Raw genomic sequence first — 27,314 nt, forward strand, 5'->3', positions numbered from 1 at the left:
TTGTTGTTGTTTTTCGTGCTTCTATAAATCATATCTTTATGATTATCTCATATCCATTTGTTTACCATCATAGAATCTATTTCTTTGATAAATTAGTACAAATGACTACTATATCATGTTGGCATTCTGTGACAATAGTGAATATTCAGTAATCAGTACTCCATATGTGTGTACACAAACATATTATACATGCATTTTCTTTCTCAAGGTGGCGCTGTTGTTTCAGTGATTGTCGAAGAAGCTAGTAAACTATAGCAAGTGTAACACATGAATAGTATGAGTTTGCTATTTTCATTTGGGTGTACTATTGAAATTATGTAAATTATGCGTCTATTTAGACTATTTGGCTGATTAGCATCTAAATCAGTGTCTCATGAAATTTCATTGTTGAAGTAATGAATCCTGTTCTAGATTTGATGTATCATTTCTTTGATAAATATCAAAATAAAACAGAATATATTCATTATTTTCTAATTGTCTTGTGAAAAAAAATGGACTCTGGGTATTTTGTAAATCCATTTGTGATAGATATACACACTGGGTCTCTCGAGTGTGTTATAATGTTTGCACCCATGCAATTAAGGGTTAAACAACATTGAGAAATCCAAAAGCAAATGTTCATTATTTCAATGCCAAAATTTTATCCAAAAATAATTGTGTAAAGAAAAATATGAAGTGCAGATTAATCAAAAACAAGGCAACAATATGTATGACATAATTTCTTTACATTTAGGGAAGATTTCTCTTAGAAATGAGTAAAATAGTGTTGAAACTGTGTTTGTACCTCTGTAGAGTTGTAAAGCCTCATTTTGCAACAATAGAAGAGATGGCAGTGTTTCACACAGACTCATACCTGCAGCACCTGCACAAGATCAGCCAGGACGGAGACAACGATGACCCTCAGTCTGTGGATTTTGGAGTGAGTAAGAATTGTGTCTCAGACAGTTCTTCTGATCTCCGATAAACAGGTCTGTGGTTCTTCCATCCTTTTTTGATCCATGAACTATCCATTGTTTTTAGCATATCAGTATTTAAAAAACAAAATAAATCAGTCAAGCAGTATTATCCCATGTGTTAGTGCATGCAGTGCCCTCTTTCTAACAGCAGTTGGCAGTATGATGCTTGAAACTTCCTCAGAACTTTGAGTTATTATGGGCAGAGTTTGAATTTGTACTGGACCAGGGCCATGAGTAATTTAAATACCTGACAAACTGACACATCATTCCTGTCTCCAGGGATAGAGAATAGTGGTATTGTTTTGAGGGGAAAACAAAGCTCTTGCCAAAGGATCTGTTTTAATTTAGCTCACTGTTTATTGTTCTTTCTCACTCTCTCTTTACCCTCTCACTTTCCTGTCGACACCTCATCCCATTGTCTCTCTCTCTCTCTCTCTATCTGTTATCAAACACCCCTCCGATCTCTCTCTTGCTCAGGTTATGACTGTCCAGTGGTGGAGGGTATTTTTGATTACGCGGCTGCCGTCGGAGGAGCCACTCCGACTGCTGCCCAGAATCTGCAGGATGGAAAGTGTGATGTGGCCATCAAATGGGCTGGAGGGTGGAATCACGCCAAGAAGTAATACAGCACAACAGGCCTTGTGCCCACCCTCTTGTGTTTCACCTCCACATCAATCATTGAGATGCCAGTGTGATCTTTATGAATAGCATAAGCACTTGGAAGATATGCTTGTTTTACTTTTAAAATTGTTACAGTTTAATTGTGGACAGCTGTAAAAAAGAGCTTAATTCTGCGTGTTTGCTTTCTTTAAACTAGTTCTCACTTTGTAACTTCACAATGTATGTTTATTAAATATGTGTCGGAAACATTTTATATAATTGTTCATTGGGTCACCGGAGCAGCTGGTGTGTTTGTGACTATTTGTTGTTGTATAAGGGACGAGGCATCTGGGTTCTGTTATGTGAATGACGCTGTTCTTGGAATCCTTAAACTGCGGGAGAAGTATGTGAGAGTTCTCTATGTGGATGTGGACCTTCACCATGGAGATGGTAATAACACTTGACTGTTAATAAGAGCCTTTGTAACCATAACAATCTGTGTCAGTAGTAGTATTTTGTCATCTTTCTTGTCTGCAATTAGTCTTTGAATAGCTTTAGAATTGGATCTGACTCCTAAATCATTGAATTAAATTCAGGTTGACATCAATAGTGAATGTTGGATGTTTAGATGTTGTTGGAAATCCTACATAATCACACTGGAATTTGGTGTGTTATTTCCAAATGTTTTTCCACTTAAGGTCAGAAACAATATGCAAATTATATAGAATAAAAATGGCCCTTGCAATACTCTTTCCTGTCACATAAATGTTCACCTGCATCTAGGGAGATACTACATTTGAAGTGCTCAAATGTTTTGGAAAATCAAATGTTTGAGAAAATTGGACATGCTGCGCCTTTCACATCACAGCCAAAGAAGTAAAATTACAAGGGCTTGGTATTTATACATGTTTCCACGTTCGATTTGATTCCGATTCACAAGCTTTTGATTTGATTTCAATATCGATTCATAATGGTATATTTAATTTGTAATGTCAATTTTGCTTACATATGAAAGAAATTCTCTTCCAGATAATCCTTTTAATTATACAGGGGACCTACTTACATTGATTTGTATCACATGTTTATAGTATAATATAAAATTAAGAGTATTTACAAGTATTTACATAGATTTTTAGAACAGGTGCTACAAATCGTCTCTGTCTCTTTAAGAAAACTAGCAGTTCTTCAAAGAGCCTCTGCAAATGACCGCATATTAAAGGGATATTTCAGCCAAACATGAAAATTCTCTCATCATTTACTCACCCTCATGACATCCCAGATGTGTATGACTTTCTTTCTTCTGATAAACTCAAATGAAGATTCTTAGAAGAATATTTCAGCTCTGTTGGTCCATAAAATGCAAGTGAGTGGAGTCCAAAACTTTGACCCTCCAAAAATCACTTAAAGGCAGCATAAAAGTAATCCATAAGAATCCAGTGGTTAAATCCATATCTTCAGAAGTGATATGATAGGTGTGGGTAAGATACAGGTCAATATTTAAGTTCTTTTTTTTTTTTTTTTTTACTATAAATTACACTTTCTCATTCTGAAAGTGAAAGTTGAGATTTAAGGTTTAAAAGGATTGAAATATTGTTCTGTTTCTCACCCAATGTGATTGCATCACTTTAGAAGACATGGATTAAACCAATGGAGTTGAATGGTTTATTTTTATTCTGCCTTTATGTGATTTTCTGAGCTTCAAAGTTCTGGCCACCATTCACTGAAAAGACCTACAGAGCTGAGATATTTATTCTGCAGAAAAGGAATTTCATACACATTTGTGTTCGAGTACAAGTATAATGGTTCAAGGGAGTCTCTGATTCTACATCAATGAAAAGGGCACTTCCTCTATGCTACATCATGCTACTCAGACCTGGTATATTATCCTTTACTGAAGCTATACTAAGTTGACCTCTGGATTGTTTGCTATCCAGGTGTAGAGGACGCTTTCAGCTTCACCTCTAAAGTCATGACAGTGTCTTTGCACAAGTTCTCCCCTGGCTTCTTCCCAGGTTGGTCCAGCATGACTCTACGCATCAGTTAAGATCAGCACATCTTTGAATTCCCTTAACTGACAGTCATGCTTTAAGCCATGCCAGAGCAGGAGCTGCAGGCCCCACTCCAGTGCCCAGAGTCTGATTACCCAGCTGATAACAAAGACTGGAGCTCTGTGGCTCCATGGAGATTCTGAGAGTCACTTCAGTAGTTTAACAATGGAGCTTCTGAGGGTAACTGGGCAAATGCTCTTTCAGGGCAACAAGTAATACATTGTGGAGTTATTATTTAGTTTTTTCCCCTTTTATTCACTTATTGGTTTGTTTTGTCACAGATACCAAATGACCTTAACAAGTATGACATACAATTGTGTTACTGATATTAATGGGCTTAAAAAGAAATGTTATAGATGGATTGATATCAGTAGTAGAGGTCTATGACCATTAAGTGAGACTGAAGTAAGACGTAATGGTTGGTGGACTGATCATTCTCTTACAGGTACCGGTGATGTGACTGACACTGGGCTTGGAAAAGGACCCTGGTACGCTGTTAACATTCCCTTTGAGGATGGAATCCATGACGATCATTACTGCCAGACCTTCACTTGATATCTAAAGATTCCAATAACCAACCCATCTAACCAGTTTTCATACGTTATTTGTAGGGATGCATTGATATGACTTTTTTCTCTCCCGATAATGATTCTAATACCTGGCCTCTTAAGTTTAGGCTGATATCGATCCAAAAGCTGTGTTCTTTTTTCTTTAGTTTAGAATATCTATTTGTCACTGTGTAGAGCTAATTGGCAGTACCCTTTTATGTGGAAAGGCTTAAACGTTTCTTTACACATTTCATTATGAAAAAGAGAAAACAGAAAAACAATTTCATAAAAAATGCGTTGCCCATATGGATGACTTTTTTCTGCTAAACACAAATTAAGATTATTAGAAGAATATTTCAGATCTGTAGGTCCATACAATGCAAGCCAACAGGTCCAAAACTTTGAAGCTCAAAAAGCACATAAAGGCAGCATAAAAGACTCCAGTGGTTTAACCCATTACTTCTGAAGCGATATGTTAGTTGTGAGTGAGAAACAGATCAATATTTAAGTATTTTTTTACTATAGATCTCCAATTTCAAACAGCTCACCTAAGCGCTCTTCTCTCCTATATTGTTTTTGGCGAGTCACATTCTTCATGCATATCGCCACCTACTGGAGAAGGAGGAGAATTTATTGTAAAAAATACTTAAATATTGATCTGTTTCTCACTCACATCTATCACATCACTTCTGAAGACATGTATTTAACCGCAGGAGTCTTATGGATTACTTTTATGCTCCCTTTATGAGCTTTTTTGAGTTTCAAAGTTTTAGTTTGTATTGAAATATTCTTCTAAAAATCTTCATTTTTGTTCTACATAAGAAAACAAAATCATATATGAGGGTGAGTAAATGATGAGAGAATTTTCATTTTTGGGTGAACTATCCCTTTAAATTTTATTATAATTTGAAATATCATATTTAAAATAATAATAATAACAAAAGCATAAATAAAACAGCTTTTGGCGACTCGTATTCAGGAAACTTGAAATGTTATGCACAAATCATATGGACTACTTTAATGGTGGTTTTATGGTTCTTTTAAATCATTCTTGGAGCTCAACAATAATGATAATCAGTACCACACACTATCAGATTTTGATTGGTCTCGTCATACCTTATCCATTAAAAACTGTCAGTATTGGAGCTGGTACTGATCCAGGTTTTGGATCTGTGCATCCCTAGTTATTTCAGTGTTTAAACTGGCTTATCTCTGCTTTTGATTTTTTCTTTCAGTGTAATGCAGGAAGTGAAAGCTTACTTCAACCCTGAAGCAATTGTGATGCAGTTGGGAGCAGACACCATGGCGGGTGACTCCATGTGTTCTTTCAATATGACTCCTGTTGGAGTGGGAAAGTGTCTGAAATATATACTGGGCTGGGAGTTACCTACTCTGCTGCTAGGAGGAGGTATGTTTCATTTTATTAGTTGAATTACCATGTGCTCTTAAAGACATAGATAGTTTTAGCAATGTTGCCTTGGTTTGCCAGCCCCATGCCTTAACACTGCCAACTCTCTCTTTTCTCCTGGTTGCCAGCTTGCTGTCTTGGCCAAAAAGTTTATTAGTGTGTTGTTACTGGCAAGGGGGGGTTGGGTTGCGAGAAGAAAGTGAACTTTGTGATTTTAGCCCGTTTTGAAATGAGCTCTAAGCTGCAGACCTGCCTAGCCAAGCACTAGATGAAAGGTAGTAATTACACTAGTACAATGAAGCCCTTTTGCTGACTTCAATCCCCCTTCTCTCTCTCTTTCATTCTCTGTGTACACAACTATGCCTCTCTCTCTCTCTCTCTCTCTCTCTATCTCTCAGGTGGCTATAACCTTGCTAATACTGCCCGCTGCTGGACCTACCTAACAGGGACCGTCCTAGGACAGACTCTGTCCTCTGAGATACCAGACCATGAGGTGAGACCCTGTTCCCTCTCTTCTTTCAGCAGCTGTCTAAAACCCCACTCACTCCTCTGTCGTCCTCGCCTCTTCCTCTTCCATCCCTGCTGAGTCACTCACTCTAATCAAAGATGCCCAAGCACTTCTCAATAACCGGGTTTGTTTTCATGTGATTTAGAAGCAGGGAGGGGGACTTGCGTGCGTACATCAGTGAAGGGGGTCTTAACAATACTACTCTGTGCCTACCGACCGACTGAGAGGGACTTGTGCTTTTCTTTCCTCAACAGTTTTTTTCCCTCAACTTTCTTTTCTTTCCTTGGAGAAAGAGAATGTGTGTACACTTTTCTGAGAGAGTCCTTTTAAGTGCTTTTTCTTGAGAAGTTTCACGGTAGAGATGAAGGGATGGAAAGGCCCTCTGAGTTTGATGTCTCTCTTTTCTTCATACGTACAAAGAAGGTCTTTTAATGTTTATAGAGAGCGCTTTCATGGTCACCACAATAAAAGATGCTGTTGTTTCAGCTGACATGGCCTCCTGCATCATGTTGACCTTTGACCTCTCTTTGGGGCAAGCAACAAAAATAAAGCAATGTAGATTATCAATAGGGCATTCACTAATGACAACGATGGTGATGATGATAATGAAAACATTAATAAAGTTGGACAGATTTGTTTTGTTGTAACATTAGGAAAGGTGCATTCATTGGCCAACACAGTTGAAATACTTGCCTCATATTTCTATGCCTGGTGGATAATTAAATGGGTGAAAAAAATCCCATAGATTTACATTGATGGAGGGACCAGTCTACAGAGAACCTTACAGGATAGGGTGGGAATTTTTTTTCTGAATAGTTTGCGTTCCTCCGCAATACGTTTTGTTCCCTCGCAATAAGTTTTGTATGCCCGTGCAATAAGTTTTGAGTTGCCTTGCAATAGTTTGTGTTCCCTCGCAATAATTTTTGTATGCCCTCTGCAATACTTTTTGCGTGGCCTCGCAGTAGTTTGCATTCCCTCGCAATTTGTTTTTCCTGTTCCTTGCAATAGTTTGTGTTGCCTCGCAATAAATTTTGTGTGCCCTCACAATAATTTTTGTGTTGCCTCGCAATAGTTTTCGTTACCTCGCAATAAGTTTTGCGGGCTCTCGCAATAAGTTTTGCGTGCCCTCGCAATACGTTTTGCGTAGCCTCGCAATAGTTTGCGTTACCTCGCAATAAGTTTTGCGTGCCCTCGCAATAAGTTTTGCTTGTACTTGCAATATGTTTTGTGTTGCCTTGCAATAGTTTGCGTTCCCTCGCAAAAGGTTTTGCGTGCTATCGCAATACTTTTTGCGTGCCCCTGCAATAAGTTTGAGGTTCCTTGCAATAGTTTGTGTTTGTTCGCAATAAGTTTTGTATGCCCTCTGCAATAGGTTTTGCTTGACCTCGCAATAATTTTTGCATGCCCTCACAATACTTTTTGAGTGCCCTCGCAGTAGTTTGCATTCCCTCGCAATTTGTTTTTCTGTTCCCTCGCAATAGTTTGTGTTCCCACGCAATAAGTTTTACTTCCGCAATAAGTTTTACTTTCCCTTGCAATAATTTTTACGTGTCCTCGTAATATGTTATGCGTGTCCTCGCAATAATTTTTGTGTTGCCTCGCAATAGTTCGCGTTCCCTCGCAATAAGTTTTGCATGCCCTCGCAAAAAGTTTTGTGTTGCCTCGCAATAAATTATGTGTGCTTCTCGCAATAAGTTTTGTTTCCCATGCAATGTGTTTTGCGTGCCCTCACAATAATTTTTGTGTTGCCACGCAATAGTTCGCGTTCCCTCGCAATAAGTTTTGCATGCCCTCGCAAAAAGTTTTGTGTTGCCTCGCAATACATTTTGTGTATTTTCGCAATAAGTTTTGCTTTCCCATGCAATATGTTTTGCGTGCCCTCACAATAATTTTTGTGTTGCCTCGCAATAGTTTGCGTGCTCTCGCAATAAGTTTTGCGTTGCCTCACAATAAGTTTTGCGTGCTCTCGCAATATGTTTTGCGTGCCCTCGCAATAATTTTTGCATGCCCTTGCAATAGTTTGCGTTACCTCGCAATAAGTTTTGTGTGCTCCACAATAAGTTTTGTGTGCCCTCGCATAAAGTTTTGCGTGCCCTCGAATATGTTTTGCGTGCCCTCGCAATATGTTTTGCGTGCCCTCGCAATACGTTTTGCGTGCTCTCGCAATACTTTTTGCGTGCCCCTGCAATAAGTTTGAGGTTCCTTGCAATAGTTTGTGTTCATTCGCAATAAGTTTTGTATGACTTCTGCAATAGGTTTTGCATGACCTCGCAATCATTATTGCATGCCCTCACAATACTTTTTGCGTACCCCTGCAATAAGTTTGAGGTCCCTTGCAATAGTTTGTGTTCGTTCGCAATAAGTTTTGTATGCCTTCTGCAATAGGTTTTGCATGACCTCTGAACTATGGTAATACAAATACTAATTATTTGGTTATGTTTTTTTTACAAGTATTTGTTGTAAACTTTAGTAACCAGAAGAATTACCATGATTAATCTATAGTAAAACCAAGATTACTATATGGATACAGTATACTGCATTAAAACTATGGTTTCTGACAAAAAATATGGTTACTTAACTTAATTTGTATAGTTACTACAGTATTACCATAGGTTTTGTCTTGTTGTGAATATTTGATGAAACTATATTTAAATATTTTTTTCTCTGTATTCTTTCCTATTCTACCCACATAATGCAGAAATTTGTATCTTCTAATTGCAGACTCATGCAGTATTATAGTCCCCACATGATGTCCAAATGAACCGACCCTCTATAAATTCAGCTGTTCGGAACTCTTCCAGTCCCCGTCATTTATAGTCTCTAGACCACCACTCTTCCTAACCAATTACCTCATCTCCTTCCCGCTCCTCTTCACTCTACCTGTAGCTTTTCTTTCTTTATTGTTCCTTCCATCAGCTTTTCAAAGAATGAAACTCTTCTCCCCTCTTAGAGAGATGAACCCCCATCTCTTCTACACCACCACTGTTATTGTGTGTCCATCCTGGCCAAACAAAACACTATTTAACTGTAGTGTGAGTCCATAAAGACAAAGTGGAGAGAGACAGAGATAAGGCTGTTAAAAGACAGAGAGAGACATCCACCTATGGGGGCATAAAAAAAAGAAGTGTATTTGAGTATTGAAGAAGCTGGGAAAGGAGAGGTGGAACAAGAAGCACTTTGTACCTGTGCAATCTCTTTCTCTCTCTCTTCGAGCCGGTCCAGCTGCTGAGACTCAGAGGCGGCTCAGTCTGGGTTCTGCCCTGCCAGGACTGCAAACAATGAAGACAGACTGGAGTGGAGGCATACAACGAGCTCATTCAGGCCCTGTCACAGACACAGAGAGAGATGAAAAAGTGAGGGTTATCTAGACAGTCCTCTCACAAGAGAGAGTCCGAAAAAAAAGAAGAGGAAAATTATGTGGCTTTCATTTAGAGATTATGTGGCGAATTTACTAAACAGTTTTGCCTCTTTTGCTGTGGTGTTTCAGTGTTTCATCTTATTCACAAATTACCTGTAATCTAGTTTGAGCAGGTGCAATCAACACTTAAAAAGAGTGCTACGTTACCCACCCACTTTTTCAGCTGTCTGGGTTTTAATATTGTTTTTAGGCAAAAAAGCATTTGAAATTGGACAAAAAGACAAAGGTACAAGAATCCCATGAAGCATTGCGAATACCATAATTGAATTAAAAATTATGGAAATATATTAAACTATTGATTTTAGGTTGTTGATTATAAATAACAATACATTTTACATATATTGCAAAATATTCCGATATACACTAATATACAGTACACTCACTGAGCACTTTATTAGGAACACCTGTACACCTACTTATTCATGCAATTATATAATATAATATATAATTATATAGTGCAATGAATAAAATCATTCAGATACAGGTCAAGAGCTTCAGTTAATGTTCACATCAACCATCAGAATGGGGAAAATTTTAGATTTCGAACATGGCATGATTGTTGGTGCAAGATGGGCTGGTTTGAGTATTTCTGTAACTGTTGATCTCCTGGGATTTTCACACACAACAGTCTCTAGAGTTTACTCAGAATGGTGCTGTGGCAGGCGGAGGGCGGGGCCAGGTCGTGATCCTACACATCCGGTCCTGTATTAGGCTAATTATGCCTCCGTGAGGGTTATAGGTCGACTGCAGAGGATCGTGCGGGAGAGAGAGATCGTTTACGGACATGTCCGTCATGTGTGCGTTTATGTTGTCTTTTAAGTGTACTATAAAAAATTTGATTTATATGGACAAGTCGGTTCTCCTATACGCCGCAGCTTGTTCCTCGGCCACTCCTCCACCCTCTATCGGACGACAGCTGCTCCTCTCTGGGCGGATCAGAGGCAGTCCTTCAGCCCCTGGAGGACGGAACGCCCCGCCGCGTTCTCGAGGAACAGAAGGGGTCTCCCTTGCCCCTGGCAGCGGTCCTCCAGCTCAATGCGGTCGCCAGTGAGCCCCTCCCCGCTTGCGGTCAGCGGTCTTAAACCCCGCTGTGTTTCAGCGGCCGGTAGGCGACTCCTGCGCCCCTGGCAGTGGCCCTGACCACTCCAGGCGGTCGATTAGGAGCCCCTTCTCCCCTCGCGGTCGGTGGCCATCGTCCTCTTTCAGGCGGCTGGGCTCCTCGTCCCCCGGCAGATGGCCACGGCTGCTCCGTTGGGGTGGCGGTAGTGGCGAGAACTCTACTACAGCGTATCCCTCCTCCTTCCCGGGCTTCGGCACCAGTGTAAAGGTGATCAATGGAAAGGAGGAGGCGAGAACGGCTTTTCAATATAAATAATAGTTTAATGATAAACTTAAAAGAAGACACAAACACACACATGACGGACATGTCCGTAACGATCTCTCTTTCCTGCACGATCCTCTGCAGTCGACCTTTAACCCTCACTGAGGCATAATTAGCCTAATACGGGACCGGGTGTGTAGGATCACGACCCGGCCCCGCCCTCCGCCCTGTCACAGGTGCCAAAAACAAAAAAACATTGGTCATGAAAAAACATGAAAACAATTAATGGGATTTTTGCTTCTGGAACAGACTGTTGAGGTCTATGGTGCTGGGTCTTGAAGTCATTGTCAGTTATTTTTGTGCAAACACGCCAACTTTGTATGTAAATTAGGCTCAATATAGATTGCGATTCATTCACAAAACAATGTGGGGGTCAAATTTACAGGCAGTAAATTGAATTTTATTTAAGAGATGTTTGTGTACATTTTCTATCACAATCACGTTATCGATTCTTAAATGACGATCTTTTACTCTTATCTACAATGCAAGTAAATCACTCACATATGTGACTAAATTTTGCTCTATGTGACTGAAAATGTCTGTGTTTAGCCAATGGCTGGTAAACTTTTAGATTTCACTGAGCAGTATATTGGCAAAGAAGTACAGCAACGAGATCCTTTCACGGCGTGTTAAGAGTAAAAGTTTGGTTTGACTCGTTCTTTATGATCAAAGACGTGATCATGCATTTGTCATTTAATAATGTAAAGAAACGTATCCTCTTGTAAGTATGCACCCACTATTAGTCTTAAAAAGACAAATTTAGCATGCATTCTACATATCAATGTAAATACTAAAAAGTACAGATTATGCAATATGTGCAATATAATGTTTGCCATTTCAAGACATTTATTGATGTAATATACAGAATTAGAATATTTTTTAAAAGCTAAAATGTGACCAATATGATGATAAACAGAGGAAATTATTTGTAAAATTAATATTTTTAATAGATCCTAGAAGGGTTACCTAAAAGGTAAGAAGGTCCCCTGTATAATTAACATCATTAGCTGGGAGATAATTTTTCATATTAAGCGATATGGACATTGTAATTGAAATATAAGCACATGAATCAATATCGAATCAATTTGAACTCTGAATCAAATAGAATCGAAAGCTTGTGAATCAGAATCGAATCAGGAAATCTGTATCAATACGTAGTCCTAGTGGAGTGATGCTGTACAGTCCCGGCAGAGTGTGTCAGATCGTGGTCATCTGCTGTCTGAACGGGACTCTCTCTAGTCTAGACTCTCTCAGTCCTTAAAGTTAATTTGATTTGATCTAAATGTCCCTTTAACATCCTCTGTATTGGTTAACAAGACATAAAAAGAGTTAAATCTACAAAAAGTCCCAGTTGATGGGCCAATATGACTAGGTTGAGAACAAATGACTTTGTCCTGGTCGAATCTTATCAGCGAGTGGTAGGAAATATGCTGTGTTTTTGTTTCAATGCTGTCAGGGACTCTGTTTGGCCTGTGGGTGGAAACGGCCCTCGCCACTCTCTGGCCAGTCACCATCTGTACATCCTCTCTTTCTTTTTAAAAACGTATTTTCTCTTGTTTCTGCCAAGTTATTTTCAGTACAGCCCAGTGAAATAACAAACACCCAGAGCTCTGTTTCCCCCTTGTAGTTGGCTAGTCAGATAAATGGTCTGTTGAATTGTCTCACTCTCTTTCCATATCTGGTTCTGCTTTTAGTAACTCAACTTTAGTGGGTGATTTCGGGGAGACTGAGAAATGGACAATCTGCATAATTTCCCCTGACTGTCCAAGCTGAGTCTCTCACAGACCAACTGTTTATAAAGTTTGGTCCATACAGTTTACAGGTTCACACACTGTCATGAGCTGAGCTCACACACAAAACACACACAATATTTCAGAGTGACAGCTCTTGTTACGCTAGTCAATTGCTGCTAAAGGGATTGTAAGGTCTTCTGTCCTGACTGAATGGCTAAAGAACGGGTTGAAGACCCCACTGGGCAGAGCAGGGTTCCTTTAGTGTGTGTGTGTGGTGCTGCTTTTGAGGAGGTGTGTGTGATTTAAGAATGAGGTCTGTTTAGGTTAAGATGCATTAATGTGAAATTCATTTGTATGCTGCTTTTTTGCAGTATTTAAATCTGATATTTGCAGTATCTATATCTTTCATCATTGACAATTTTCATCCATATTTTTATCCTCAATTTAATACATATTTAGTTTTTTTGATTAGATAATCAAGTGTTCTACTTCTAAATTGATGCGACAGCACGCAAAGAAAAATATGACTATATAGAAACATGCCTGTCAGAACATATAGTACATTGTTTCTCCAACTTCATGTCTTGTGAATAATAATAAACCAGTGTTTCCCACCCACTGTGCCATGGCACACTAGTGTGCTGTGAAATATTGTCATGTGTGCGATGGAAAATGATCAGATTCCACTAAATAAATGAATGCATGAAAAAATTATAATAATTTCAGGGATCCAAACTCCTCACCTTTCGGTAATAATCGATATAGTGATATTTATAGAGTTAAGGGTCTTTCACGTGACTCGCGTCAGCGCTGCAAAATACATTGAAGTCTATGAAGTGACGTCACACCAAAGTGTGTGTCACACACGTTTTTGCTTCACCAACAATATCTTTGAGAGCAACAAGAAATATTTAAAAACTGTCCAAATTTGTGAAGAGACATTGAATGTCTCGTAATGTATTTTAATTAAATATTACCTTATCGTTTACGAATATCAGAGACCCCATTTATTGAACTAATTTAAATTCACCAAGAAAACGCTTCCTAAACATAAACAAGCCATTTAATTTATTTCTGCTATCAAAGCAACTGCAAGCTTTTTTTCTCTCTTCCAAATACATGTTTTCAGTGTTTATTGTGCACACCTCCCGCTTTTTTCGTGGCAAACTGGTCAATTCGCCCCTCTGTGACGCTTTCTGCAACTCTTGTCATGTGGAGGGCGATGCGGCGCTTAACGCTGAGTTCAGCCCCCAGAACCAAATTAAAACTGACACGAGAAATCGTCTGTCCGAGACAAAGATGCAAAATCTAATGACAATTACCTCAGCATCAGTCACCATTGATGCGCTTGATTACGCGCAGGTGAGTTTAAATTGATGCGGAAAAGGAGGAAGGTTTGAGTTGTAGACGGAGTTCTGTTCAGTTCAGTTCTTTTTTTTTTTGTTTGTGTGTGTTTTGTTCATATTTTAATCTAATTTATTTTTAATTTTTGTAATATTGCATTGTTCATATGTCGTGTTTTAGTGGCCTCCGCTGTCACTGCAGGGAAAAAACATTCATCTGCTTCCTGTGTTCATCTGTTCTCTTCATTATTAAATAAATAAATGCATAATCTGCTGTATGCTCGTCCTGTAAATTCATGATTAAAATGAAAATGTGAACGAAAATAAAAGCTATTAATTGTCTTATTATCATTAAAATATGAAAATTAAAATGACGGGTAATAATATTTTACGAATTTTTACAACCCTGTCCGTCAAAATGACGGACGATAAGAAAGTCTAACGCAAGCACTTTAATGTGACTTTTTTTATTTTTTTGCATAGACGAATTTCAAACATTACAAGTAAACAAGCAACTAAGATGCACAGAAAACATGGACAAGTTCTTAAAAAGGAAAAATATTGACGATGGTTAGCCTATGTGGGATAGTGGTCTGTCGTAGAATATTTTAGTGGTTGAATATTTCACTTCATTTTAAAAAGTGTGCCGTTGCAGAAAAAAGGTTTGGAAACACTGTAATAAACCTTATTCCTCATTAAACTCATCTGGTGAAATATGTATTTATATAATCAAAACCCTTCATCTGGTGAATATATAGACCACCAAATTAAGGTCATTTTAAATTAAAGGTCCCCGTTGTGTTTCAGGCTTGTTTATAGTTAAAAGTCCAAATCTGACATTTTCTGGTTATTATTGGGATTTTAGACTCTTGTAGCCTCAGTGTCTGTACCCAACACAGTAAGCAAAAATGAATATGATTTGTTTTATAAACAATTTGTGGATTAATTGGTTATCGGCCTTTTTCACCACCTTAGTTATCGGTATCTGCAAAATCCACTATTGGTTGACCTCCTTTGCCCATTCCACCTTAATGACATGATTCTGCCTCTCTCTCTCTCAGTCTAAAGTAAGGAATTATTGTTTCTTTAGAGTTTCGAAATATTTCTTAGACACACACATGCACAAACTCTCATCATCTGCCAATTTTTTAGAGTTAGACAGGATGTTGTGAGTGCCAGAAGTGTAATGCATTGTCTGTTGTTTTGCCTTTTGAATCAGGTCTGGTAGTGCACTAGCAAGTGACAGACAGACAGACTGTCAGCATGGGCTTAGCACATTATGGCCGACACGTATGGACTGATCTAGAGGGGAAGGATTCCAGCCATGGTGGATGTATCTTTTGAAAAACATAAAATATACCCTGAGTTCAGCAAATCAGACTGTATGGTGATTTTGTATTTTATGATAGTGGTTGATATCTTGGGGTGAGCCAAGCCTGGAAACACTCCTTTGGAGGAGAATACAGATCTAGGGTTAGGTATTACTCAACCTCTCCTGTCTGATACATCATGAACGCTAAGATTAACACAATAACAGCAACATTTATGGTGGCCTCCATCTCCTTGATTGGGTGGGAATGTTTTGCCATTGCGTCTGGGAAGTGGCTGGCTCCCAGTATTCCGGAGTGGGATAAATGCTGGAAATGAGCTTTGGAGAAGTCCATAATAGATGTTGGGTGGTGTTGATAGTTACAGGTTCAAAAGTTCAACAGGTCAGGAGATTAAACATAAACTGATCTTTCTGATGACCTCTTTGAAGTTTGTCTCTGTCCATATTTTGACCCATAGTGTATACTTCTTCCTTGCTGGATGTGTCTTGACTTGCCCTGTTGAGAAGGTCAGGTTATTGAACTTAAATTTTATGTGAAGTTTTGTCTAACAGTCACCATTATAGATGTCTTTTTTCATATCAATTTATCATCCCAGTTTTTTCATATCAGTTTGTTTTTTCAAATTTTTTAAATAGTAAGTTCATGATTCAATATAACACAAACACTAAATTTATTTTTTTTAGTTTAGTTATCTGGGAAGTGGGCAGTGCTGTTTCAGATTTGTCTGCTTGGGTTGAGTTTATGGGAAAACATTTGGCATGGTGGGGTGTCCTGTGTGTGTGCATACTCACGCATGTTAAAATGTAAGTATTTTACAAGTGTTTGTCATATAAGCACATTTCTGATTAAGTATGTATGTGTAAAAAGTAGAAAAAAACATGTAGGAACACACATTCGCAGACTCATATGTTCTATAATCCCTAGCAGGTTGAAGCGCATTGGGACCGGAGGTTAGCCGGATAAACAAGAGAGAAGTAATTGAAAGCAGAGTTGAGCTAATGCATGTAACAGACACATACAAGCAAATCTGATGCTTGTCCAATACCAGATACCTCACCAACACAATGCAGACACTGTCTTTCTAATGAGCAAGGCAACAAACTTGGCTGTATTTTTGGCCAGCCCAAATAGTTTCCATTTCTAAAACATTATGCATTACTAATTGTAATTCAGATGTAATTCATGATAGGGGAAATTTTAACTGCTTTTTGGCTTTTAAGCAAGGGGCTCTAAATACTGTGAAAGACTGAGTGTGACTCTCCACGGTGCATTGGGAAAGTGTATGTGTATGTCGTTTTTGGAAGAAAGACTGAAACTGTTCTGGTTCTGACTGGTATCTTTGAATCTTACAATGTTTCTGTACTATATTTTTAAGTATTCTTTGTCCGTTTCTTTTAATCCCTAATCCAGTACTTTACAGAATATGGCCCAGATTATTCTTTGGAGATTATCCCAAACTGCCGACCCGGCCGCAATGAGAGCCAGCAGTTGGAGCGGGTTATCAGCTTCATCAAAGGTAATCACCATGACAACAACCAGAACCTCACCATACATAACCACGGACCAGAATCTCAACCCTTCTCCTTCCAAATTTTCTCATAATTTACTAACCCTCATGCCATCCTTTTCTTTTTTTCTGCTGAACGCAAACAAAGATTTTTAGAAGAATATTTCAGGTCTGTAGGTCCTCAGAATGCAAGTGAATCCTGACCAGATGGTGAACAGAACTTTCAAACTCCAAAAAGTGCATAAAGACTGCATAAAATTAATCCATATGACTGTAGTGGTTAAATATACACTATGTCTTCTGAATCCATGCAATCATTTTGGGTGATAAACAGATCAATATTTCAAACTTAATTTTACGATAAAGCTCCACTTTCACTTTAACCACTGGAGACATATGGATTGTTTATGCTGCCATTGTGCTTTTTGGAGCTTGAAAGGTCTGGTCACCATTCACTTGCATTCTGAGGACCTACAGAACTGAAATATTCTTCTAAAAATCTTTGTGTTCTGCAGACAAAAAGGAAGACATATATTTATCTGGGATGGTGGAAGGTGAGTAAATAAGATAATTTTCAATTTTGGGTGAAATACTCCTTTAATAGAGTGCCATTTCCACAGATGGAATTACTTTTGCCCATTTCAAAAGGGCTGGCTATAATGTCCAGAGTAATGGTCTGTTTATTTGGACAGCCATTGATGATGGGTACGATGCTGTAATGCTCCTTTCTCATGTGTCATTCATTCATTCAGTCATCCATTCAGCTCTCCCTTTACTTGCTTCAAGTACTTTGCATCCACCCCCATCAGCGACCAGGGAGACCTTTCAACAAACCATACTTGTCCCCTGTGACTGGCTCTCCTCAGCTGTAGAAAAGAGAAACATGTCTGTTTGATGTTCCCAGTGATCAGTAAACAAATAAGCAAAGGATTCTTTGGAACAGTGGAAGTTGAAGTCTCTAGAGAGCAGCTGGGATGAGAATGAGAACTAAACTAAGAACATTTGCACACATGTACGCACATGCCTGAAGACACACACATATCCACACTTATATTAAATATATCCCATTTGTGCCTTGGTTTTGTTTTGTGATTTTCATATATGTTATAATTTGGTGTATTATTTTTTATTGCAGTGTTTGTGCATGACGTGTGTGTGTGTGTGTGTGTGTGTGTGTGTGTGTGTGTGTGTGTGTGTGTGTGTGTATTAGTCTATTCTTGCTCTGTTGCCTTTTAACCTTCTCCAGGGACAATCATCTTAAGACCCAAAATAATGTTTCAAAGCAAAGCTGAGAACATTTGAACAAATGCCCTTTGGATATGATAAAGAAAATAATTTTTCCCTCCTGAGCTCATTCAGACCCTAAGATTGAATGGGGTAAAATATGTAAGTGAAAAGGGAAAAGAGGTTCATTAACATTAGTTAATGCATTAGGTGTCATGAACTAAAAATATTCTTTCAAAAGAAAAATATACAACTGCACACAAGTCTATTTTATTACCAACATTTCAGCAACAAGCCTTTGTCAAGGTACAATTTCCTTGGCGATTGAACCCACGAATATTCCCACTTCTCTCCCAGAAATGGACAGTAGAGGGGGCTTCTACGACTTGGTTCATAGTAAAGTACAACCAATAGCTGGAATCAAGTAGACGCGCATATTTTCAGAACTTACCAGGTAGTCCGTCTTCCTCGATCACTTTCCTCCAAGCGATGTCTTTTTTTGTCCGGTCTCTGTACATGTATGACATTGTGTAATACAATTCCGGTTGCCCACACACCGCTACAATTATTTTTTCATCCATTTTTCCAGATTACTTCTGCTACTACGTCAGTACGTCATTGACTTCCGGACAATCTCAATGCTGATAGGCTTTCGCGACTACGCGTCATGTGGATTTTTCACGGATTAAGCGATTTCGCGTGTTCGAGTTGCGCCATTCGGTTCATTTGCGCCGCCCTGTGTGAATTTGAGTCTATTCGCATCTTTGGATGGACTTTGTATGTAATCGCGCCGCACGAAACGCTTGCTTCGCTTTGTATGTGAACGCACAATGAGTAACTGTTGAGATCTCGTGTTTTTATCACTTCACTCCTTATGGAATGACCTGTGGATAACCACCTCTAACTTGTTTTCAGCCTGTGAGGTTTATTGCACATCAGCAACCAGATAAAAACAGACAGCACATGTCAATACACTTTATCACATCTGCTGCACCTTAACTTCAGACAGCTTAACTTTTTAGTGGCTTTTTCAACTCGAACAAACATTTCTCTTACCATTAACATCTTATTGATCTCTCGCTCTGGCCCCTGCTCTGCTTAATGTCCACTACACTTACTCCCCTTTAGAAAAGGCCTCAGATGTCTGCTGTTGACCTAAAGTCCCTCAGAGGTCACCACCTCACCTTATTAGGAAGCAGTACAGTCTGACAGCAACCACATTGCTGACACCGACACTTTTTAAAGTACAGCTTAGTTGGAATCACATTCCCTCTGCCTCAGAACTAAATCTACAAACATCCAGCGTTTAGATATGTTGTTAAATATTTTAGCTGGAATGTTAACAGTAATTGACGTCACTTTTCAGAGGATAGATTCGTAAGCAAGAAAAGGTTATGATGCAACAGTGGTGCTTGCTGAAGACTGGTGTGAAACCTAAATCTAGGTTTTGTTTATTTGTGCCGTATGAGGGCTCTGCCTATTCCAGTACAAAGCAACAAACATGCCTATTTTCTGTGCCTACACGGTATGTGTAGCATGTGCCACATGTTTGCTCTGTCCCATAGCACTAGGGTCTAAATTAAAAGGGCTTAAGGCTCAGGCTGCTCAACTTCTATTTTAGACTGGTATAGAATCCTTTGTGAAGAAACACACAAGTACAGATCAGTTTAGCCTTTAGGATCTTGTGGTTAGCAAGGGTCATTAGAGATTGAGGTCAGCTTTTAGAAAATAGAGATTTTACTGGAGCTACATAAAGTGTATTTTCTTGCATGCATTGTTTTAGGAGAAGTGACAAATTCCTCTGTGAGCTCTACTTAAATTCTATATAGCTTCTTTAGGTTAACCAATGCATTTATATAGGCATATTTGACTTTTCAGCGGTGTCCTGTTCAGCCGTGTTGAAACACAGGACTTACATGTGGTATGTGAAATGATCTATGCAACCCTACTATGTCCTAAATAGAACTGTTTTAGGGGTATTGTCAGCATCACACGACTTTGTATAAAGCAATTATCTGAGTAACTATCGTTTACATCTTAAATAAGGCAGCCAGGGCAGATTCCTACAAATGATTGAAGATAGAAAACAGTATCTACACTGATGAACCAAAAAATTATGACCACCCAGGTTAAGCAAATAATGTTGATCATCTCCTAACGAGGCCACATGTCAAGTTCTGGGTAGATTAGATTGCAAACGAACAATCGGTTCTCGTAGTCAATGTGTTGAATGCAAGAAAAATGGGCAGGAGTAAAGACCAGAGAGACTTTGACAAAGGCCAAATTGTTATGGGCAGACAACTGGGTCAGAGCGGTAAGGCTTGTGGGGTGCTCCCGGTCAGCAGTGGTGAGTACCTACTGACAGTGGTCCGAGGAGAGTCAAACCACAAACCGGCCATAGGGTGTTAGGCACCCAAGGCTCACCAATGTGCGAGGGCCTTCCCATTTGGTCTGAACCAAAAAAAGGTCCAGAGACTATTTTTATTATGGTTACGGGAGGAACCTTGCTGTGTATGGGGCTGCGTAGCTGCAGACCAGTCAGAGTGCCCATGATGACCCCTGTCCACCATCGAAAGCGCCTACAATGGCCATGCGAGCGTCGGAACTGGACCTTGGAGAAGTGGAAGAAATTTTGTCCTGTGAGTCCCGTTTTCTTTTACATCATCTGGACGGCTGTGTATGTGTGCACCATTTACCTGGGAAGTGATGGCACCAGGATGCACTGTGGAAATACGACAAGCCGGTGGAGGGAGAGTGATGCTCTGGGCAATGTTCTTCTGGGAAACCCGAATGGGCCATTTCTGGCCATTCATGTGGATGTCAATTTGACACGTGCCACCTACCTAAACATCGTTGCAGACCAGGTACACCCTTTCATGGCAATGGCATTCCCTGATGGCAGTGACCTCTTTCAGCAGGTCCTCTTTCAACACATTGTTCAGGAATGGTTTGAGGACTTGAAGGATCTGCTGCTAATGATTTGGTGCCAGATACCACAGAACACCTTCAGGGGTCTTTTAGAGTTCATGCCTCAGCGGGTCGGTGCTGATTTGGCGGCATTCGGAGGACCAACAGCATATTGGAAAATGCTTAATTCATGTGATAATACATTATACATTATAGTGCCTTCAGTGGCCACCATATTGGGACAGCACCACTTGTTTTAAGTGACAGGTAAACTGGATGTGTTGTAACACCTGGCCAGTGAATTGGAGAAGGTTGGCACTATTTGTGTGCCAGTCGTCATTATTCTTTAACCTATTAAATCTATCCAGTAGGCTTTATTTTGACCTGTGGACTGTTATGTGTCATAGCATCGATTTCATAGCATGTCATAGCATCGATAATCCAAAATATCCATACCCTTGAATTAAAAGTTTGTTTTAATTAAATTAAATTATTTGATTTATATGGGAAGAGAAAGTAGATTGTGATAAGCATTTTATTAGGCACTAAATGACACCATCAAAGTGGTTTTTAGAGGGTTTTCTAAAGACTCCTATATTGTTTTTGACAAGCTCGCACACCCGTGTGCCTCAGCTTTCTAATCAACAGCTCACATTAATTAAACCTCTTTTAATTAGGAAGCTGTGGCACTCGCTGATTGTTTACGGTCTTATTTATGTCGCATAAGCGCTATGTTTACGAGGGAAGGGAAAAGTGTGTGGATGAGGAAACAAATGCAACAGGCAACCTGTGTGACGTGAGATATCCGTCAGCCGCGCTCGTTAAAGTCCGTTCAGAATGTCTGACCTTCCCAAACATGAGCTGTGTTAATAATACGCGAAACCATTTGTCTGTGAAGAACTGTGATTGATTAACGCAGGTAATAAATAGAGAGTCTTGCAGTTGTTACAAATTAGCGGAGTTTCCAAGCACATCTGGGTAACATTTACGACACTCCGCCTTGCAAGAAGGGCAGAAAATGGGTAAACACCATACATGATTGTTTTCAGCTATCCTGATCAGTATATTCTGCAGCAGTTTAGGCTTGATAGCCATATGATTGTTAAGTGGGTATGTAATACTGTACAGTAATACTGACTGTACAGTTTGCACATAATATAGCCCACACCAAAATAAACTGAAAATTTTTGTTGGACAAAAACCAAGAGCATGTACACTGAAACAAATATTTGAGTAGGGTTTACTAAGGTAAAAAATTCCACACAGAAATTGCTAGTAAATTTAACAGATCGTGTTTTCTAGTAAAGGCTACACATAATTATTGGTATTAGAAATTCTGAAGTAAAGATTACTTTGCAATACTGTTTCAAAGTAAATTGTACTCTTTGTTTATACATTTTATTCATGCAATGTATAGCACTGAATTAAGCCATGCTTTTAAAATTGTACTGGCTTTTCAGTGCTTTTTTATGTACTTAATCATGTACCACATGACATACTGAAGCCTTCCACTGGGAAGCATGATATGTAGTCTATTAGACAACACCTTGCTTTAATAGATCTGTGCAACTTGATTTTATAAAATATTTGGGGGGATTTTCTCCCAAATTTGGATTGCCCAGTTCTCAATGCACTCTAAGTCCTGGTGGTGGCGTAGTGGCTCGCCTCAATCCGGGTGGCGGAGGACAAATCTCAGTTCCCCGTCTGAGACAGTCAACCCAGGCATCTTATCACATGGCTTGTTGAGCACGTTACTGCGGAGACCCAGTGCTTGTGGAGGCTTCACGCTATTCTCCAGGGCATCCCCGCACAACTCACCACACGCCCCACCGAGAGTGAGAACCACATTATAGCGACCACGAGGAGGTTACCCCATGTGACTCTATGCAACCTAGCAACCGGGCCAATTGGTTGCTTAGGAATCCTGACTGGAGTCACTCAGCACGCCCATTCGAACTTGGAGGAACGTTGTCTCGTTTTGCTGTGTACTGTACTAACTGTATATGGTTGAAACGACAATAAAAACCACTTGACTTGACTTGAACTTGCGACCCCAGGTGTGGTATAATGGGTTTTTTTCAATTTAAGAGTAAAATAAGGTCTGTGGAAAACTTTACTTGATGATATGTGGACATTTTGGTCTACAACATAAATCACACACGTTCATACCTCAAATGTGAATTTTGAAGGTGTACTGAATTACATCCTTTTTTTTTTTTTTTTTTTTAAACACAGCTGCTCAAATTTTTTGTAGAACAAAACATATACACGTATCGTAAGTAATGTTTACCACAGACCTTATTTAAGTTGAAAACCCCCGTTATAAAAAGTTATAATCCATAGGAAAATCCAGAGGGAACCCATGGTGAATTTGACTTCCGGGTGACGCTACTGCTGAACAGCTCTATGACGATGAAACAAGATATTAAGCTGTGCATGCATACCTAAACACTTGGTGCACAAAACACGACTATGGTAACAATCAATAGCTCTTTTTTAAATTTTGTATCTTTAACTGGTAATTTTGCATAGAAAATGAACTTTAGACTTCACAAAACAAAATGTTATCAAACGTAACAACAAAATCAACAATAAAAAAACTGTAAATCAACTTTCAAACAGTGAAAACATGATTATTCAAGCTGCATGCTGGGAACACCAGCTTTGAAAAGTTTAGTAAAATGTGCTTGTTTTATTTACAAGTGACATTTACTCAAATTAGCAAATAAATATGACAAGGTTTTCTTCTTCAGGATTTATACATTATGTCACATTATAAAGATAAATATCTATTATAAATCATATTTAATTTTAAGATAGCTAGAACATACATTTTTACATGCTTGAATGTATAATTTACTTATTTACCAAACTAATTCAATGTAGAAACAACTTAATCTTTTCTGCTACATTTAATATACATATACACTGATTTTGTGTTGTTGTAGTCCAGTAAGGAATGATGTAGCCAAGGCCATTGGACTGCTGTTAAATGCTGGATGTTCTTAGATTAATAAACATTTGCAGTTTTCTTAAGTGAAACCACCTGAATTTAAGCAATGGAAAAGCCTATTCATTTCAATTTGAAGACATAAAAATCCTCAAAAGGGCCTCAAAAGTACAACTTTCGGGAAAGTAAAAAAAAACATAGTTACAATGCACTAAAATGTTAAATATCCTGCTTCCGATTAATTCTCTGAAGATGAGTGAATGTGTTTTCCCCCCATAGTTTTGGATATGCTGTTTTGTCCATATTTTGAGCAAATCCATGTTCTGAGTCATTGTTGCAAATTGTGACCTAATTTGAGGGCGTTTAGGTTACTACATTCAAAGAGCCAAACAGAATTTCTTGAAGCTGGATGAGCTATTAAATATTGCTGGTAAAACGTAACGAATGTGAATTCATTTAAACTTCTATTAAATGTTGATATGGCATTTTCAATATTAGGTGTGCTTTGTAAAGGGTGGAAACAATGCCTTTATTTGCAACTCCATTACTTTCTCCTGCAAGCCATAATGTTATCAAAACAGCAGCTGTCGAGAACAAAAAGGACATCCTTTGTCACTGCAACTGTATAATGTTTGAATGAATGGAAGGCACAATTCCAATGCAAATTGTGGTTTGTAAAAGCATTTTGATGAAGAACTATTTGAATCAATTTGAGCTTCCTTGATGGGCATGCTGTAGGAAATCTTGCTTTTTTAGGATGGTAGGTTATTGTACAGACGTGACACAGCTGTAGATATTCATGTTTAGTATACAGTATAGAGGTAATATATGCTGTTAAGTATTTATGATTAGATAAATGTACCAGTGATGTACAATAAATTAAAGTGTCAACCATTCCCATTACAACTGATGTCATTTTTAAGGGATCACCATTTCTCAATATGTTTTTCTGTGATTTATTTTGACCCATTTTTTAAATTATCTTTCTCCTCCCCTGCTTGTTTACAGGGAATCTGAAGAATGTAGTTTAGGAGTGGGCTCCCAGCTCATGTTTCCAAATCAGGCCCTTCTCCTCTAATGAAGACAGTATGTGGGATCCATCGCCAGAGGCGAGCTTGGAAAACATTACTTGAATGGGTACATTTTTTAATGCATAAATGGGCCAGTGTTGCCCCATTTGAAAGATTTCGTCAAAGTTTGATATGGGACAAATTTCTACAGGGTATATTTTTTAAAGAAATCCAGAGCTCTTTTCAGATGAAACGCAAAGTTCAAATGCAACATGTTTTGATTGAGGTATGTCAAAAATGACTTTGCTTTTTGTTCATTGTTCTGTTTCTAATGTGGCATATTTTTACGAAGTGGACTAACAAAAATGCCTCATGGTGGTGTCACGTCACAGATGTGTCCCAGAGATACATTTAACTAGATGGTAAGGATATTGCAAGTCTTTGCGGTCTGGCTGCAAACTTCTTGGTGAAATACATTTACAGAGTCCAAACACATATTCACATGCTCCAACAGTCTGCCACCATCGGCTATAAGAGTGTGTAGAACATTTTAATACTGTACAGTTAAACAATGTCTATTTTTGTTGTGACTATGTTTTTGGGGAATGCTGTTGGATGGTGAGTTGGCCCTTTCTAGCATCTTCTACAACTTTTTAACTGAAACAACAACCAACAACCAGTAATTAGGGTGCATCATAATCTCCAGAGGGTTGTTTATGGATTGAATAAATTCAACTTAATGGGCAGACTGTCCAAATTTCAAGTCTTGTTGGCTTCATGATACTTTATGTTGCCTATGGCATGCCTTTTACTGCAATTTTTTTTTCTTGTGTTTGACGAGTGAATCCTAACTGCTAAATGTTTTTAAGCTCTCTGTCTGCTTTTAAGTTTTGTATAAATGCCTTTGTTTTCTGATTTATATTCAAATGCAAAAAGCAAATGTGTGGCTTGTTGCCCTTTCATTGAGTCTTCCGAGATCCTTCAGCAACACTTTACAAGTGCCGCCACATGTGGAAGTTTAGTATGATCTTTATGGATTTCTTGGTTGCAGAGGTTTCTCTGAATGGCACACCAAGTGTGATTCATTAAGTCCTTTATTGGCTTTGAGAGATGGGGCTTATTGCTTTTTAGTCCAATAAACTGATCCATGCTACCAAAATGAACACTGTAAAACTTGCAGAATTGAGTGGAGAGACGGGACTGATTTTCAATGGCTCGCCCTATTAAAATCCTGATGCCAAACAATATACTCAAACTTCGTATTCCTGTTTTTTCTTTTTCTTTTCAATGTTTGGATCAGGTTGCTTTTGAAACATCTACTAGGAGTTAGATGTATTCTATCTACAGTGAGAGCATAACCTTTTTCACGATTTCTAAACATTTTAAAATAGTCATGAATATTGGATGAGCTATGTTATATAAAAACTATCTCTCCGTGGTTTTGTTAAACAGGCACCATTTATGTCATGGTCTCGGTGAGTCCACAGGTTTGTTCTGTTTGTTTTGGTGTTTTCTCCCTCATGTGTTTCAGGTGCATATGGCATGCCGAATCAGCGTTTCCATGGGAACTCTGATCATGCCAACCTTCAGCAAACTGACGGCACCTTGTTTTTTTCCTTCTTTCTTAAACCCCACTCTGTCTCGTATTCAATGCTAGATTGTTGTTGTGTGTGTTCATTAACTCACCTCACACTCTCTGCCTTAGTCGTCTGTAAGTGCATTCTGTGTCGGTTACCAGTCACCGCCTGTGTGCCCTGATTACGGTTACCTTCCAATCAGCCTCTTCGCTCACCTTGACGCTTCACCTTGAGGATTCCTCACTGGTTTTCCCTCTACACTGCCACAACACACACACACACGCCTACAAACATGCTCTCCATCTCCACGCTGCAGTCGGTGCAGGATTCCTCTCTGCACACTAGCCCTGTTTGAGTCTTCCTTGCTCATAAGCATTGTTGCCTGTGTCTGCACTAATAAATTCTGTGATGTGCCACCACGCCTGGATCGCTTGTCTCATCTGTGACAATTTAAGCACAAGTTCTAACCCCAATATGTTCCCTTAACGGTAGTGTATTGTTCCCCTTATTTTTGGAAACCAACTCTTAACATTATAGGAACGATGAATTTATTATAACCATAAACTAACTTTTTCAGAATGTTGCAATGAGGTTTTTGTGTGGAATTTTTATAAAACTAGTTCCGGTCCTGGATGCTGATTGGCAGTGCTGGGTGGATTACTTGTGAATTCAATCAGTATCATAATCTCATAATTTCATTTTTGGGATAATCTAATCCGATTACTGTTGTATTACTTTCTTGTATTATGCTGTTTTATTATTCCTTAACTGAGGTGCATATCTTACTGTTGTAACGTAAAAGGAGCTCATGCTAAAAATGTTCATCTGTGAGACTATTGCAATTCAGGGTAAGAATATGATGATA

At 38.8% G+C, this 27,314-nt stretch overlaps 1 protein-coding gene across 1 annotated transcript; it reads left to right on the forward strand.

The window, feature by feature from the left end:
• Positions 1-751: 751 nt before the first annotated feature.
• LOC127655457 (histone deacetylase 8-like) lies at positions 752-26,320 on the forward strand. The gene is made up of 9 exons (XM_052143289.1): positions 752-923; positions 1,434-1,575; positions 1,894-2,006; positions 3,491-3,568; positions 4,050-4,155; positions 5,385-5,560; positions 5,959-6,053; positions 16,685-16,790; positions 24,871-26,320. The coding sequence occupies exons 1-9, from the start codon at positions 752-754 to the stop codon at positions 24,891-24,893; spliced, it is 1,011 nt and encodes a 336-aa protein (XP_051999249.1). The 3' UTR covers positions 24,894-26,320.
• The last annotated feature ends 994 nt before the right edge of the window (positions 26,321-27,314 follow it).

The sequence above is a fragment of the Xyrauchen texanus genome, chromosome 2 (genome assembly GCF_025860055.1).
Source record: "Xyrauchen texanus isolate HMW12.3.18 chromosome 2, RBS_HiC_50CHRs, whole genome shotgun sequence".
In the NCBI taxonomy this organism is placed as follows: Eukaryota; Metazoa; Chordata; class Actinopteri; order Cypriniformes; family Catostomidae; genus Xyrauchen; species Xyrauchen texanus.

Coding starts and splice junctions, on each gene's coding strand:
- LOC127655457 (XM_052143289.1), top strand. CDS start 752: ATGAGTAAAATAGTGTTGAAACTGTGTTTGTACCTCTGTAGAGTTGTA. Junction 924..1,433: donor GTCTGTGGATTTTGGAGTGA/GTAAGAATTGTG, acceptor TCTCTTGCTCAG/GTTATGACTGTCCAGTGGTG. Junction 6,054..16,684: donor CTGAGATACCAGACCATGAG/GTGAGACCCTGT, acceptor TCCCTAATCCAG/TACTTTACAGAATATGGCCC.